This window comes from Crinia signifera, chromosome 6 (genome assembly GCF_055691185.1).
Source record: "Crinia signifera chromosome 6, ASM5569118v1, whole genome shotgun sequence".
Lineage (NCBI taxonomy): Eukaryota > Metazoa > Chordata > Amphibia > Anura > Myobatrachidae > Crinia > Crinia signifera.
In genome coordinates, this window is record NC_139222.1 from 144,582,223 (window position 1) to 144,597,351 (window position 15,129).

General features: G+C 42.8%; 2 protein-coding genes across 3 annotated transcripts in view; one reads left to right on the plus strand and one right to left on the minus strand.

The window, feature by feature from the left end:
* Nucleotides 1-15,129, plus strand: part of WNK4 (WNK lysine deficient protein kinase 4) — a 176,940-nt gene that overhangs the window by 51,259 nt on the left and 110,552 nt on the right. The gene's annotated exons all lie outside the window — the stretch shown is intronic.
* LOC146008338 (uncharacterized) lies at nt 10,535-12,768 on the minus strand. Its single transcript, XM_083147521.1, has 2 exons — nt 12,728-12,768; nt 10,535-11,853 (listed from the first exon to the last, which is right to left on the minus strand). The coding sequence occupies exon 2, from the start codon at nt 11,599-11,601 to the stop codon at nt 10,963-10,965; it is 639 nt and encodes a 212-aa protein (XP_083003647.1). The 5' UTR covers nt 11,602-11,853; nt 12,728-12,768; the 3' UTR covers nt 10,535-10,962.

Sequence of the window (15,129 nt, forward strand, 5' to 3'; positions counted from 1 at the left end):
TGGAGTGAGAATAGAATAGTGTGGCGAGCGCAGCGAGCCACCGAGCCCGAAGCGTGGCGAGCGCAGCGCGCCCCGCGAGGGGACGCGGATACCTTCACAGGTAAACGCGTCCCTTCGCGGGCTTCCCAGGTGTCCGCGTCGCCATGGACACCTGGGAAGCCCGCGAGGGGACGCGTATAACTGTGAAGGTATCCGCGTCCCCTCGCGGGGCTCGCTGCGCTCGCCACGCTTCGGGCTCGGTGGCTCGCTGCGCTCGCCACACTATTCTATTCTCACTCCACTCCCTAGTGGATAGTAGGGCATGAAAAGGTCGGAGGACGCGTACCGCCGCCCCTTGCCGGCTCGCTGCGCTCGCCACGCTTCGGGTTCACGCTGATGGCGGGGTGGCGTCAACTACTTTTGGGGGGACATTTCAATGTTCAAGGGTGTTTTTGGCCCATTTACTATTGTTCCTATGATAATTTGGCTAAATTGAGCCATTTCACATTGTTTCCTATGGGAAATCGTGGTCATCGCGGGTAAATTGAGCCATTTAACATTGTTCTCTATGGGAAAATCGAGGGCATCGTGTCTGGCCCATCGCACCCGATTTTTTTAGCGGCCGCGATGCCCGCGATGGCCCCGATTTTACCCCCGATGACCACGATTAAGATCGTTGTGGCCGTGCTAGGAAACAAGTACCTTTATTTCTTTTAAACCTCTTCAAGTTTTATTATACACCTGGGTAAAGCATTCCTCAACCTGAGATGAGGAAAACCCAGTTTTTATTTGATAAACTCTTATTAAGGAACAAAACTATTACTTTGTACTACAACCAATTAAAACAGAAGGTTCTCAAAGGTGGCCCACAATCCACCCCAATGGCCCAGGTTTTAAATACATACATGATTCATAAATGGTTAAGTTAATTTGACTGAGGCATTACTTGTGGCCAAGCATGGATATATCTAAAACCTATACCGTTGGGGTGCTTTGAGGACTGCGTTTGAGAACCTCTGCATTAATATATAGTTCAATATGCAGTATTTTTAAGTTTTCTTTTTATGCAGATGCACACTGGGCTGTGTGTATTTTTATTATTATTTGTGTTTTCATTAAAGAGATTAAATGCGAGAAAAAACATGTTTCATGCGTGTATGCGTATGCTATAGCTGTTCTCATGTTTTAGTCACATTAACTTCATTCATTGTCTTTTATAGCTTTGTTTAGTAAATATGAACATTTTCCCAGCTGATATATACTTGTAAGTAGGTCAGATAGTAATTTTCCAGCAGAAAAGACACCATCTGCAGCACAATGAGTAAGAGGGTTTATTTGATGTTTTTCTTCTACGTTGCAGCAGCTAAGTGATACTGAAGTGTTGAGAGTTGCCATCACTTTACAGTTGTGGACTCTTGATATATATCTCTACTATACCACACATTCTCCCCTTCTCATCTCTGTAATAAGAGGGCTCTGTGTGTACTGGCTGGTTACAGCCAGCTCTCATATAAACACATCCCACTACAGCCTCAACCTGCTTGTTAGGCATGACATACACTATTGTGCTCCCTTCCTCCCCTTCACCACCTCCTCTTATATTTTGTTAATGTCCAGGACTGCTTTTAGCCTATGGGGGAGGAGGTGCTTGTCAATGCAATGCCACCCTCAAATGCAGATGCCTCTAGGGGAGTCGCTACAGAATAAGCCAAACATTTCTTGGAATAGGAGTGAGTAACTGAGGCCTATTGATTTACTGTGCTTTTTCTTAAGGCCAGGTAAAATTAAGCATTGTGAGGTGTACGCAAGCCTGTTACAGTGAAGGGGGCAATGAAATGGATATATTCATACACTACTCTGATTTATTTGGGTTTTCAGGGTTTAAAAATATAGATATGAAGCAGAAAATGTTTCAAGACTGTAAAGGCCCCCATACACTACTGTGATTTGTGTGGGACCCTTACACACTCAATAAAAGCCTAAAGCCACCAGCTAGCAAATACGCTGTGATAAGCAGTTAAAAAAAATCGAACCCATGACCTCAGTGCTGTGAGGCAGTAATGCTAACCATTACACCATCCGTACTTCCCATAATACAGCAATGTGATCGCAGGACCCAAGAATCTGTGAGTTGGATAACTTACTCCAGTGGTTCCAAAACTGTGTGCAGTGGCTCCCTGGGGTGCCTCGGGACACATGCAGGGGTGGGTGCTGGATTGGTGGTCCAGGACCAACTCAAATTATTAATGGTTAATTATTTTTGATCAAAAGCAATGCTGGTGGCTGCTATTCATAAAATGTGTACAAACAGAAGCAAAATCCTGCCCTTTAACACATAACTGACCCTAAGAATTACATATTAACCCAATCTAATTTTTTTTTTTTTTTGGCCTTGGGGTGTTGTGAAAAAATTCTGATACTCTAATGTGCCGTGATTCAAAAAAGATTGGGAACCCCTGGCTTACTCTATTCAGCCTATATAAGAGTCTATATACCTCGTCAAGTAAATCATGCAGATGGGCGGCACTCAGGTGTCTTAAGAAATAGAGACGGAGACCTGTTATTATCAAAGTTTTGAGATCTTTATTGTCGAAACGTTGATGACAACAGATCTCTGTCTCTATTTCTAAAGACATCTGAGTGCAACCCATCTGTAGTTTACTTAGGGAGGGCATTGGGTACAGTACAGTATATTGACTACAGAGCCTTGGAGTGCCGGCTTTACTCAACCTCTTTAAGTATATGTATATATATAAATATAATTCAGCATTTTAGGCGCTGTGGTCAAAAGTGTCAATAGGTGTATGTAGGTTACACAGAGGATTTGCTGGTGGTTACTTGTAAAATTACTGAATGAGACTCTGATCTGTATTATCTCCCAGATGGGGCAAAAACCAAGGGTTCCATTTGACAATGTTACCAAATCCCATTGCCATATTTTGTTTAGTATTACTGTAGTACTTCCGAATATGACACTGAAATTTACCATTACTTACCTGTCAAGTTAAGTCCAACACTGTCTTCTTCCTCTTCTGCTGTGATGCCGGCAACCTAACTCTGCTGGTGACAAGTAGCTGACTAATGAGTGTTTGACAGACATCTGTACATTAATCCCAGTGGGGACTTTGCAGAAAGACTTTGCCAAGTCACAATTGCTGTCATCTATAGATGACATAAGCTACACTACATTAATAAGCATCAGTAAGTTAAGCTTATTGCTATATGTTAGATACTGAACATATGTCAAGCTACGGGGTTTAGTTCGTTCTTGAATGAAAAAAAAAATCCCTAACAATGTTTTTTCCGACAAACCTCTACACAGATAAACTTGCAAAGTCCAATGTTTAATACATGCCTGACAATGGGTTTTTCTCAGCAGACAAGTAAATGCCCCCATACATTGGTGTGTCGTGTCTCAAGTCACATTCGATTTCCCTTGAATTCCCCAGGAGTCCTTCCATCCAATTTGGCACTTGATGTACCCCTTTTACATGCCATGCAGTTTATCGCATGTAAATATAGCACGGAAGGACTCCCGGGGAGCTGCCAGGGGAGTTCAAGAGAAATCCGATATCTTGCAGGTGCTAAATAGTAGCCACAATGTGCACTGACGGCTTCAATGCTGATTTATGTGCTGCAGGTTCAATATCCAACTGATGCGCACAGGGATGCGCATTGGATGTCAGACACATACAATTTGGACACTTTTTTTACCCAATGTCTAGGCCCGATCCATCGGAATTGGGTGAAATTTGCCAAAATCGCATGTGTATGGCCAGCTTAACACTCAGCAGCAGTGTTCCCTCTAAGCTGTGCGCATGTGCGCGCGCACACAACCTGCCGAGCACGCGCACAGACAGTACAAATGAGCGCACAAAGCAGCAGTGGTCCCCTTTTTGCAGTTGTGGACTCAATTAATGTGTTTGACCCATAAACTACATTGTGTGTTGTGTTTTGAATGTTTAATATCATTTTAAAGTAAAGTTAACACAAATGCTGAACATCATTTTCCAGTTATATATGTAACTGACGCACAAAATTTTTTATTTCCTTCCAAAGTTGCACAGCCAATATCTTTTGCCGCACACAGCCTTTGTAAAATTAGAGGGAACATTGCTCAGCAGCTACAGTAGTATAACTTCATTTTTAAAGAGTAATCATGTGATCATCAAGCAAAAAACCCAAATACCAACATTTCTTTGAATAAAAGAGTTCTTATAACATAAATGTGTGCGTCTCTATCTATCTATCTATCTATATATATATATATATATATATATATATATATGAATATCCAAGCAGGCAGTGGCACTTCGAGGGTTTAACAACAAGTGTTTATTTAAAGGTGACCGACGTTTCGGGGACTGGATACCCCTTTGTCAAGGTGTACGTCTATTTATATATAGAGAGCGAGAGAGAGAGATTTCTACAAAATTGTTTTATCCGATTATATATATATATAGAGAGAGAGACGCGGTGGTGTGGCATAACAAGTCAATTATAAAGAACTGAACTTCACACCAGGATTAGACAACATTTCAGGTTACCTGATGAAAATGTATCTTAAAATTGAAACTTTGTCTAATCCTGGCGTGAAGTTCAGTTCTTTATTATTGGCTTGGAGTGCCGCAACACCACATCCCTATTCCATCTCCTGTGAAGGCACTGGCCACAGCTACACATGTTATAATTGGAGTGCCAAACCTACAACTATTTTATATATATATATTATATATATATATATATATATATATATATATTTACACTCCAATAGGCAGCACACCTGGTAAATGACATAAGCTGGTACTGGTGCCCTCCAAAAGAACCCAGTCGGGCCAATATGTAGTAAGTAGAGCGCGGCGGCACTCAGTGAATAAATGAATAACACAACGCAGGTAAATGTCCAAACGTTTTCGATGTATTAGAATCACATCTTCATCAGGAACAACTGCATCAGGAATTGTTGTTCCTGATGAAGTGCCGCCGTGCGCTACTTACTATATATATATATATATATATATATATATATACACACACACACACACACACACACACACATACATATGTATAGAGAGAGGTAGACAGAGATTTTCTTTTTCCATATTAATTAGAATGCATCAGTTTATCTCATAGACACATACTTATCTCTGCTGGAAACATCCTTATTGCTCAACCATGGTAACTAAATTTTGTTGAGGGTTTAATTTGATTTATTGCATTTCCAACTTGTGGCTGAGTATTTTCAGACTTGTGGGAAGGATTGTGAGACCTTGACCACCACACAGAAGCATCTCCGTATTTATAGAACAGCTCCAGTTCTGTGTAGAGGGTGTTAGGTTGCTTTAGTGGTGATAAGACTTAGCTTAGTTCCATGTGCTCCTCAGCTCGGTCAGGTTACAAATGAGGACAATCCCATAGCTAAACCTTAAAGGGAAAATCCACCCTATTCTTAGATGTTTCACTATAAATATCAGTCGCATGTATTGATCAGATGAGAATATATTATTAATATTATGATTTCCGGAGGTATCCCAAACACGATTAAAGTTGGCAGGAATCAGCATTTATGTGAATAAAAGGCATGTTTCCATGGTCTGTTCCATATTTACTCTACTCCATTATTTAATTTAACGAGTATATGTGTGTATATATGGCTATACAGTACAAATATATACATTATTCTGGTTCACTCTCACAGGCACATTCTATCTCAAATGGACAAATATAACATGTGCAGATATTTTTGTCCATGTGAGAAGGAATTCGCCTCTGAGAGTGAACCAGAATAATACCCTTTATGCTTGTCTTGTAAAAAGCACTTACGGTATGTGTACAACTACCAAAGCTTCTATAGAGAATATATTTGCACCAGAGAACTTATCAAAGAACAGGGCACCACAAAATAGAACAGTATCATATAAGTAGGTACCTAAGGTTTATCATGGATGTAAGGGAAGATAGGACTACTGAGTGGACAGTATTTGGAGGGGATGGCCGTTTTCATAACTCTCAGGACAACATTCCTTCTGGGGCCAATTTAAAGGTGGATGCTAATTCGATATTCACGCAGTGCCAAAAAACTGCAGCATACTTGACTTGCTGCTGGCAGTTGTTGGTGAAGACAAGGAGAGTTCCAAAAAATGGAGACATGTCGGCCTGTTCTCTGTGCTTGCCAATGGCTACTTTCTTGGAATGCAGTATCACTAGCACTGTTAGCATAATTTTGACAGACATCCTTGATATCCTGAGATTTGCTCAGGTGTCCAATGGACCAGCGCAGTAGATCTAATGCTGTGTCCTCAGGTAGCGGTCAAAAACATTGGTAATGATGTTCTTTTTACACAAGATTCCTCCTGCAGATTCTGAAAATTTTTGTTCGAGGTTACAAGTGACTATTGATCTCTATTCATCTGCTGAAGTGGACTTTAACATCAGAAAATTGAGTTGTGCACCTTTTACATTATAGAAAATGGTTAAATTGTGTAAATGACCCTTTCTATCTGTCATGGAGGTCATGTTCATCAACACTAGAACAGATCCTTATACCATGTTTAATTATTGTAGTTAGGCAATATATCATTAAACTTCCACAGGACTTACTGCAGCTAACATGACTGTATGCTGTGTGTTTCGGGTGAGTATATGCCTGCTTCCACTCTGTTCCGTCACATTAGTTCGGGAGAAGGGGTTAATCACTATGCAATCCATCTGCTCTCTGCTACACACAATTCATTGTAAATGTCCAGGTCATCCTGAACTTGTCTTAGCCCAAGTGATAATTGCTGCATGTATGGTTCAGGCATTTGCAGCTCTGCAGAGCCTTTATTACAGTACATTATAGTTTTACTTGTGTGCTAAGGGGATTATCCAGTTCTTCCAGGCAATGATGCCTCTTGTTATTCTTTGTGTATATACAGTACTAACTTTTTATTACATACAAATAAATTGTTATTGTAATCAATACACATTTACATGGATTCTTTAACAAAGCAGATTATGGGACATGGGCATCAGAAAAAGCGAGAATGTTCTACTTCCTTACCTGATTCTTCAACTCTTGTGTCAAGACCACGGTATAAATTATACCATAGGGACCACTGATCACCAGTTTGTGCAAGCCCTCCATTAACGCAGACAGAGAAGAGATTTTAAATATAATTCGGAGCAGTGGTGTAAGTTTGTCCCAGTTGCCCGGAGGCAAGATAAATATTGGTGCCCCCCCAAACACACACACACAGCACCTTATATAAATATATGTATGCATGTGTGTGTATGTATGTATGTATGTATGATATCTATATTATGTTTAAATGTGATGTCTATGGTCCTGCTAGGAGGGAGAGGCAGCCACAGAAGCAATATTGACAGCTTTCAATGAACTGATTCAAACTTGCAGGGGAGGAGAGGTGCCCCCTTGGGAGCAGGAGCCAGGTGGCAGGTAACTCCATTGCCTCTCAGAGTTACGCCTCTGATTCGGAGATCTTTGGATGATTTATTTATTTACAGTTTATTATATAGCGCAGCAGATTCCGTTGCACTTTACAATGGTAGACAGTGATAAAACAAACTGGGTAACGATAGACAGACTTGGAAGTTAGAGGGCCCTGCTGCAAGCTTACAATCTTTAGGGATGAAGTCCAAGAATGAAACTTTTTCTCATTGAAAATGTTCCCTTAACAATGGTTTACAATGGTTTAGATATAGATGTATAGGGTAATGTTCCCAGGATACCTACACTTTTTGCTAATTGAAATCTCTAGCTCACACAGCTGAATGTGCTAGGGTACTGCTGCTGTATAATGGAGTAGATCTCCGTGTTGCTTCGCTTTGAAAGCAGAGCGATCCCATATGTAGGAATTGTTTTTTTATTTACAAATTTTTACATTCAGTTGAGTGGTCATTAGTTCCACAAAGTAATAAAGAGATTGCAAAATAAAAAAAATAAAAATATTTACTATAGTATCAAAAATGGAATACCCTTTTAACATAGCAAAATAAGCTTTTATGCAATATTAATAATATAAAAAAAGAAAAATGTAATTTGTTTTTCCTGTGTACTTAAAAGTAAAAGGATGTCCGATGCAAAGTGTAACCGACACCGTCAATAAATCATGAAGTACAGTATATAGGATGAAGCCATTAGGGTCTGTCCACCAGCTAGGAGGCTTTTCTCCCTTTAATAAATAGTCATCAATGTATCTTATAAAACCAGGGCCGGTGCAAGGCACCGGAGCGCCCCAGGCGAGTCGGGGTGGGGGCGCCCCGGTGCCGGGGGGGGGGGGGGTACCTGTCCTGCGGCGCTGTGTATTTAAATCTGGCGGCGGAGGCAGCGGGGGTCCCTGCAGTCCATTAGAAATCACGAGCGCTATCCGCCGGGCTATGCGGAAGCGCTTCTAGTGTGAAAACTCTGGCAGCACGGCGCACGCTGATCTCAGCCAATCAGCGTGCTGCCAGAGTTTTCACACTAGAAGCGCTTCCGCATAGCCCGGCGGATAGCGCTCATGATTTTTAATGGACTGCAGGGACCCCCGCTGCCTCCGCCGCCAGATTTAAATACACAGCGCCGTAGGACAGGTAACCAGGCGGCACAAAATGCCGCCCTCCAGTGGCCGGCGCCCTAGGCAAATGCCTAGATTTGCCTAGTGGTGGCGCCGGCCCTGTATAAAACTGTATTCAGTATTGGCATATATTGTTACATTTGTTCTAACCCGTCCAACAGAATGCATGGTAAAAATAAATCACCAAAGTCACAGACCAACATAAGAACATACAAACTGTTATATGGTTACATATGGAATCATATTCTGTAGTATGGGATATAGGAGAGATACAGAATAGGTGCCACTTGTAGAAATTGCTCTTTAATACAAATTCAAATACATTTAAAAGCCCCTGCCTTTGTACAGATTTCTTACGTCAGGGTACTCTGCGTCCTGTCCATGTGATCACAATTACGCCTGCACCACATGTATAGGACATTGTGAACTGCTGGTTGACACCGGGATCATTGCTCCTTTTGAGTCCATTCACATTACAACATGTGATAAAGTGCTCTTTGCCAAAAATGTTGTCTCATTTATTATGTTTGGTGTTTTATAACAACAGCAGTGTCTGTATTTATTGGCCTGGAAATAATTTATTTTCTTTTGTTCTTTTTGCATTTATAGTTAGAAAGGTTTTTATTTATTGATTGATTTTTAGTTTCTTACAGTGCTCTGGATAGTCCGTTGCCCTTTACAAATGGAAACAGCGATAAAAACTACTCGGTAGTAACAAATCGACATAGTTGAAGGAGGGCAATTATAGTTGTAAAAGGTTTAGAAAGTAATTTAGTATTTTGTTTTGAGTTTAGAATTAGATCTAGTTTTATTATCATCCCTTAGGTTTAAAAAGTAATTTAGTATTTTGTTTTGAGTTTAGAATTAGATCTAGTTATATTATCATCCCTTACCCCTGGGGGTACTCTGCATACCAGTTGGGGGTACTTGAAAATAATATTGGTAATGGCGGAAGATGAAAAAAAGTATTTTGATGGCAGAAGAAGACCCATTGCCATGGAGAAGAACTATGTTGTGTCACTTAAGGTGGGTATACATGGATAGATGTGTCCAACGATTCGATCTCGCTAACGATTCGGTCTGAACTCCTGAACCAACGATTTCATGACAAAGTGAAACGATTCACCTAACGATTTGGGACAAACGACCGATCGTTAGCGAGTCGATATCGTTGGTCGTTTCTCTTAAAACACAGACGATTGATCTAGTGTCCTTTGAATTATAAATAATGGGCGGAATAATGGGTGTGACTTAACGGGGTAGACAAGCATCCTCCATTCTACCTCACAGCAGTATTGTTGTTGGAGAGACCGGATTTATCCAGCTACTGCAGTGCTTTTGCTTTTGTTAGCAAAGTGTGATTTTGGCCTGTTTTGCTCACATTATGGATTCCTATCAATACCAGCTTGCGTTGTGCTACGCATATCTCATGCTGAAACGTAGGGATCCAGCCCGAAGGAGGAGGCAGGCGAGATCCTGTTGGACCAAGGAATGGCTACTGAGGAGGGACACTCAGTCCCACATGTCTCTCCTGGTGGAGATCCGAGGTACCCACCCCTGTGACTACCGGAATTTTCTGCGAATGGATGAGGACACGTTTCAGGAATTGCTACGTCTGGTCACTCCGATCATCCAGAAAGAGAGCACTAATATGAGGGCGGCAATTTCTGCGGAGGAGAGACTGGTCGTCACCCTGAGGTACCTTGCCACAGGAAGATCCCTGGCTGATCTGAAGTTTGGCTCCCTGATCTCACCTCAGGCATTGGGGAGGATTATCCCTGAAACTTGCCAGGCTATTGTGGAAGTCCTGAAGTCTCAGTACTTTAAGGTAAGCGTAAATAACACATACAATATACTCAGGTGCCAAACTTTTTTTTTATTTTAATTTGTACACCGGTGCACATTACGCAAAACATATTGCTGCTTTTGGATTATCAAGAATAAAATAAAACATGTCACATGATTTTTAAGTGGCAAAATAAATTAAAAGTGAGCCATGTATGTGAAAAATGTTAAGGACCTCCATTTTCATTCACACACTATCGAAGAAGGTATGGAGTTGATGTTAAATAGTGTGGTGCGTAGCAAGCAACCGAGACAAATGTGTCCCAAACACGAGAGACAAAACAATAGACCACCAGTGCAACAAGCACTGCATCACACATCATTAACTATGAAAGGGAAGCTGAATGTTTAATCAAAGATGGATGGTGGTATTCAAGTATCACATGGGTCATCAAACTGCAGCCCTTCAGATGTTGTGAAACTACAAATCCCAGCATGCCTTGCCACAGTTTTGCTTTAAGGGAGTGTTAAAACTGTGACAAGGCATGCTGGGATTTGAAGTTTCACAACATCAGGAGGGCCGCAGTTTGAGGACCCATGAAGTATCATATTGAAGCCATTAGTGGAAACCACAAAAATGTTACAGTTGAACCACATTTTTGCCGTCATCATTGCAGTCCTGCAATGCACTATAGATGACGTCAAATGAGGTCGAGGGAAATGAGTTTGCAGGTTGATTCTGCTCTGGCCTGGCCATCACTGTGCGGGGATAGGTGGGGGGTGGGCTAGTCATGTGGAATGGAGCAGTGACCATTCCTGCATTGGACTGGTATGTTTTACCTGGGTCATGCAGGTCTGGGCCGGTGGGCGTCACTGTACGGGGATAGGTGGGGGGTGGGCTAGTCATGTGGAATGGGGCATTGACCATTCCTGCATTGGACTGGTATGTTCTACCTGGTTCATGCAGTTCTGGGCCGGTGGGCGTCACTGTACGGGGATAGGTGGGGGGTGGGCTACTTATGTGTAATCTGGAGGCGACCATTCCAGCACTGGCTTGGTATGTTATACTGGGGTCATGCTGAACAGGCGTGGCGTTCAGCACCGCACATGGAGGTTCACCAATGTTTGGAGGGGTTAGGTATGACCTTGGGTGGCCTACACTAGGGGGAGGCATAGTGTAATCGCAAACACCTGTTTCTGGTTTGAGGCGTTTGTTCCTGCCACGGTACAGCAAATCATATACAATTCGTTCGAATTCAACCTGTTGGTCAGGATCCATCTTGCGTAATGCACCACCAACATGAGTTGCAAAATTCGCAAAATAATCGGGTTCCTTGTTTAAAACTTGCTCGACTTTCTGTAGTAGAACTGCATTTTGATCAGTAGTCGATTTGGCCGTTGCATCCTGACGTCTGTACCTTCTTCTGGTAGTTGAGCTATCACTTCCAGCATTGGAGGCGACGCCTGTGGATGTTTCGGTAGGGCTGGAGAGAACAGGGGATGCGAGTTGTTCCAGATCCGGTGTGGAAGCCTGTTGAAAGTACAAAAATTATATTAATCTCTTTTTCATTTTTTGATGTGTTCACAGTTTCCATCCAGCACAGAGGACTGGACTTTAATTGCCAACGAGTTTGATCGGCGTTGGAACTTTCCAAACTGCGGGGGAGCAATAGATGGGAAGCACATTCGCATCACACCGCCTGCACACTCAGGATCTTATTATTTCAATTATAAAGGATACTTCAGTATTGTACTGATGGCGGTGGTAAATGCAAACTATGAATTTATTTTTGTGGATGTTGGGAAAAATGGACGCGCTTCGGATGGGGGATCCTTTAAAAGAACTGAGTTTTATGAGCGCATGATGTCTAATAGGCTAAGGTTGCCAACTGTGCCTGATACCAAACATGGCTTAAATTATGTTTTTGTGGCTGATGAAGCATTTGCTCTACACGAACATCTGTTGAAGCCATATGCTCAAAGGGGGCTGACACCTCAACAGCGAATCTTTAATTATAGACTGTCGAGGGCTAGGCGTGTTGTTGAGAACACTTTTGGGATTCTGAGCAACCGCTTCCGTGTGCTACACACGGCAATTAACTTGCGGATTGATAAAATCGACTGGGTTGTGCTGGCATGTTGTGTGTTGCACAACTACTTGCGACGCAAAGCAATGCAACAACAAACTGCCATCAACATGGTCGATGATCCCAATCAACCAGAGGAAGTGTCGAATATTGCCTCTGTTGGAGCACCTGCCCTCCATGAGACAGGGAGTGCACGGGCTAAAGCTGTCCGCGAGCAGTACTTGGCATATTTTAATGGTGTTGGTGCAGTGCCATGGCAGGAGGAGTGCCTACACTAATAGAGTTGTGAATTGTGGGCTTTTGTTGCAGTCAACTTACCAAATCACTGGCTGAATTATCCCCATTATCTTCTGTATCATCTGTTGGCACCTCCTTGACCAAAAGCATTCTTGATGGCCGCTCTGGATCCTGTTCTAGGACGAATTTTAATTGGTCGTAGTACCACAGATTGGTTAGGTACACGTCCTGGGCACCAGCACCTGAAGACCGCGATGCAGCAATTTTCTTGTGCTCCTTTAGAAAGACTGTGCGCACATTCTGGATTTTACGGCGCACCCATTTTGGGCAGGCTTCCTCGTGGAATTGGAGGCTGTAGGTCACGAGGTGCTTTATAGCGAGGTCTTTCTTATTTTTGTTTGCATAGTCGCGGGATTTGACCTTCCATAGGCATTCGTGTTCCTGATAGATCGCAAAAAAACCTGTAAGGAACTCCCGCTCCCGTTCACTGGTCATGTCTCTGTAATTAAAAAGTTATGTTTTCTGGTTAGTTTTCACAAAAATATGTAGTTGTACACCATATCATGCTTTTGCTTACTAAATAAATGTTATTTTGCTGTTACTTCAGTTCAGTTTTAGTATTTTGGATTGTTCGCAATAAATGAGGTGTTTGGTGGGCAGCAGCTACATACACAAGGGGTGCAGTGTGTACAACATTGGTGGCCAGCAGCAGCTACATACACAGGGGGTGCAGTGTGTACAACATTGGTGGGCAGCAGCAGCTACATACACAAGGGGTGCAGTGTGTACAACATTGGTGGGCAGCGGCAGCTACATACACAAGGGGTGCAGTGTGTACAACATTGGTGGCCAGCGGCAGCTACATACACAAGGGGTGCAGTGTGTACAACATTGGTGGGCAGCAGCAGCTACATACACAAGGGGTGCAGTGTGTACAACATTGGTGGCCAGCAGCAGCTACATACACAGGGGGTGCAGTGTGTACAACATTGGTGGGCAGCAGCAGCTACATACACAAGGGGTGCAGTGTGTACAACATTGGTGGCCAGCAGCAGCTACATACACAGGGGGTGCAGTGTGTACAACATTGGTGGGCAGCAGCAGCTACATACACAAGGGGTGCAGTGTGTACAACATTGGTGGGCAGCGGCAGCTACATACACAAGGGGTGCAGTGTGTACAACATTGGTGGCCAGCGGCAGCTACATACACAAGGGGTGCAGTGTGTACAACATTGGTGGGCAGCAGCAGCTACATACACAAGGGCTGCAGTGTGTGTACAACATTGGTGGGCAGAAAGCTACTTACATCGCGGTGGCAAACAGTTTTTTACGCGCTGCTCCCTCCTTCACCATGCGGTGCTCCTCTCCACGCAGCCAGGGTGGGACAGGTTGACGTAATGGAGGAGGGGAGTGGTTTCCTAGTCGTCAGCCAAACCCAAATTGGACAGTGAAGAAACGATTACCAAAACGATTGTGCACATCGTTAGCGATTGGTCGCTGATCTTTCTGCATGCAGGGAAGATCAGCGACCTCTACTAACGACTGGCGGGTGCGCGCATCGCTGGCCATATCGTTCCAAAACACGGAACGATTTGAACGATTGGTCTTTACGATCGATCGGGAACGCCCACATCTTTTGCAAAATCTATCTGTGTATACCCACCTTTACAGTTCTGTCTTCAGCGTCATCAGCATCATCAGCATCACCTGGTGCTTTTGCCTGACCAGCAATCCAATAGGAGCTACCCATGCTGCCCTCAGACATCAGCGATCATCTGCCCTGCACTGACACGGGTGGAAGAAGCAGCGGCATTAATCCTACAGGTGTTAGTGTGAACCCTGGGGACAATACACAACCAGCGGCCAGACACAGAAGGGCACGATTCCTGTCCGCTACTCCTTAATATAAGGATATGCATAAGGATACGCATACCGCTCACTTCCACTCCACTCATAAGTACTGTCTATATTTCAATTTGAGAGGAAGGGTACTCATCAATGAAAAGCCTAATCAAGGGGTACGGGAGAGAAAAAAGGTTAGGAACCACTTCCTTGCATAATTCCCAACATGTAGTTACTTTTTATACTTTTAGGGTGTCCTTTGTAATATATTTAAATAAATATGAAGGACAGAACTGCATTTATATTGAAGTTTACCTACTGTTCAAAGATGCTGTAGCTGAAAAACCTGTTGAAAGAGAACCATGGTAATGATTGGGAGGCCCTGGTGTAGATCTGTTACCAGAACAGTCTAGTAAAGGGTTTTCTTTTTTTAAGAAAAAAATTAGCCACAGAAGTGTTAATCAAACCGTGTTCTCATGTTCTCATGACCCCTAACAGTTCATGTTTTCCCAATCTCCTAGTTTTGCACAGGTGTATTAATTAATTCATTTTTAAAAGAACACAGGTAGTCTGGAATACAGGAACCAAGGAATACAGGTGTCCTATGAACCAAATTTGATAAACCCTGAACTTGAGCAC

What these genes read in the sequence shown, in the direction of transcription:
- LOC146008338 (XM_083147521.1), bottom strand. Translation starts at nt 11,601, where the DNA reads ATGGATCCTGACCAACAGGTTGAATTCGAACGAATTGTATATGATTTG.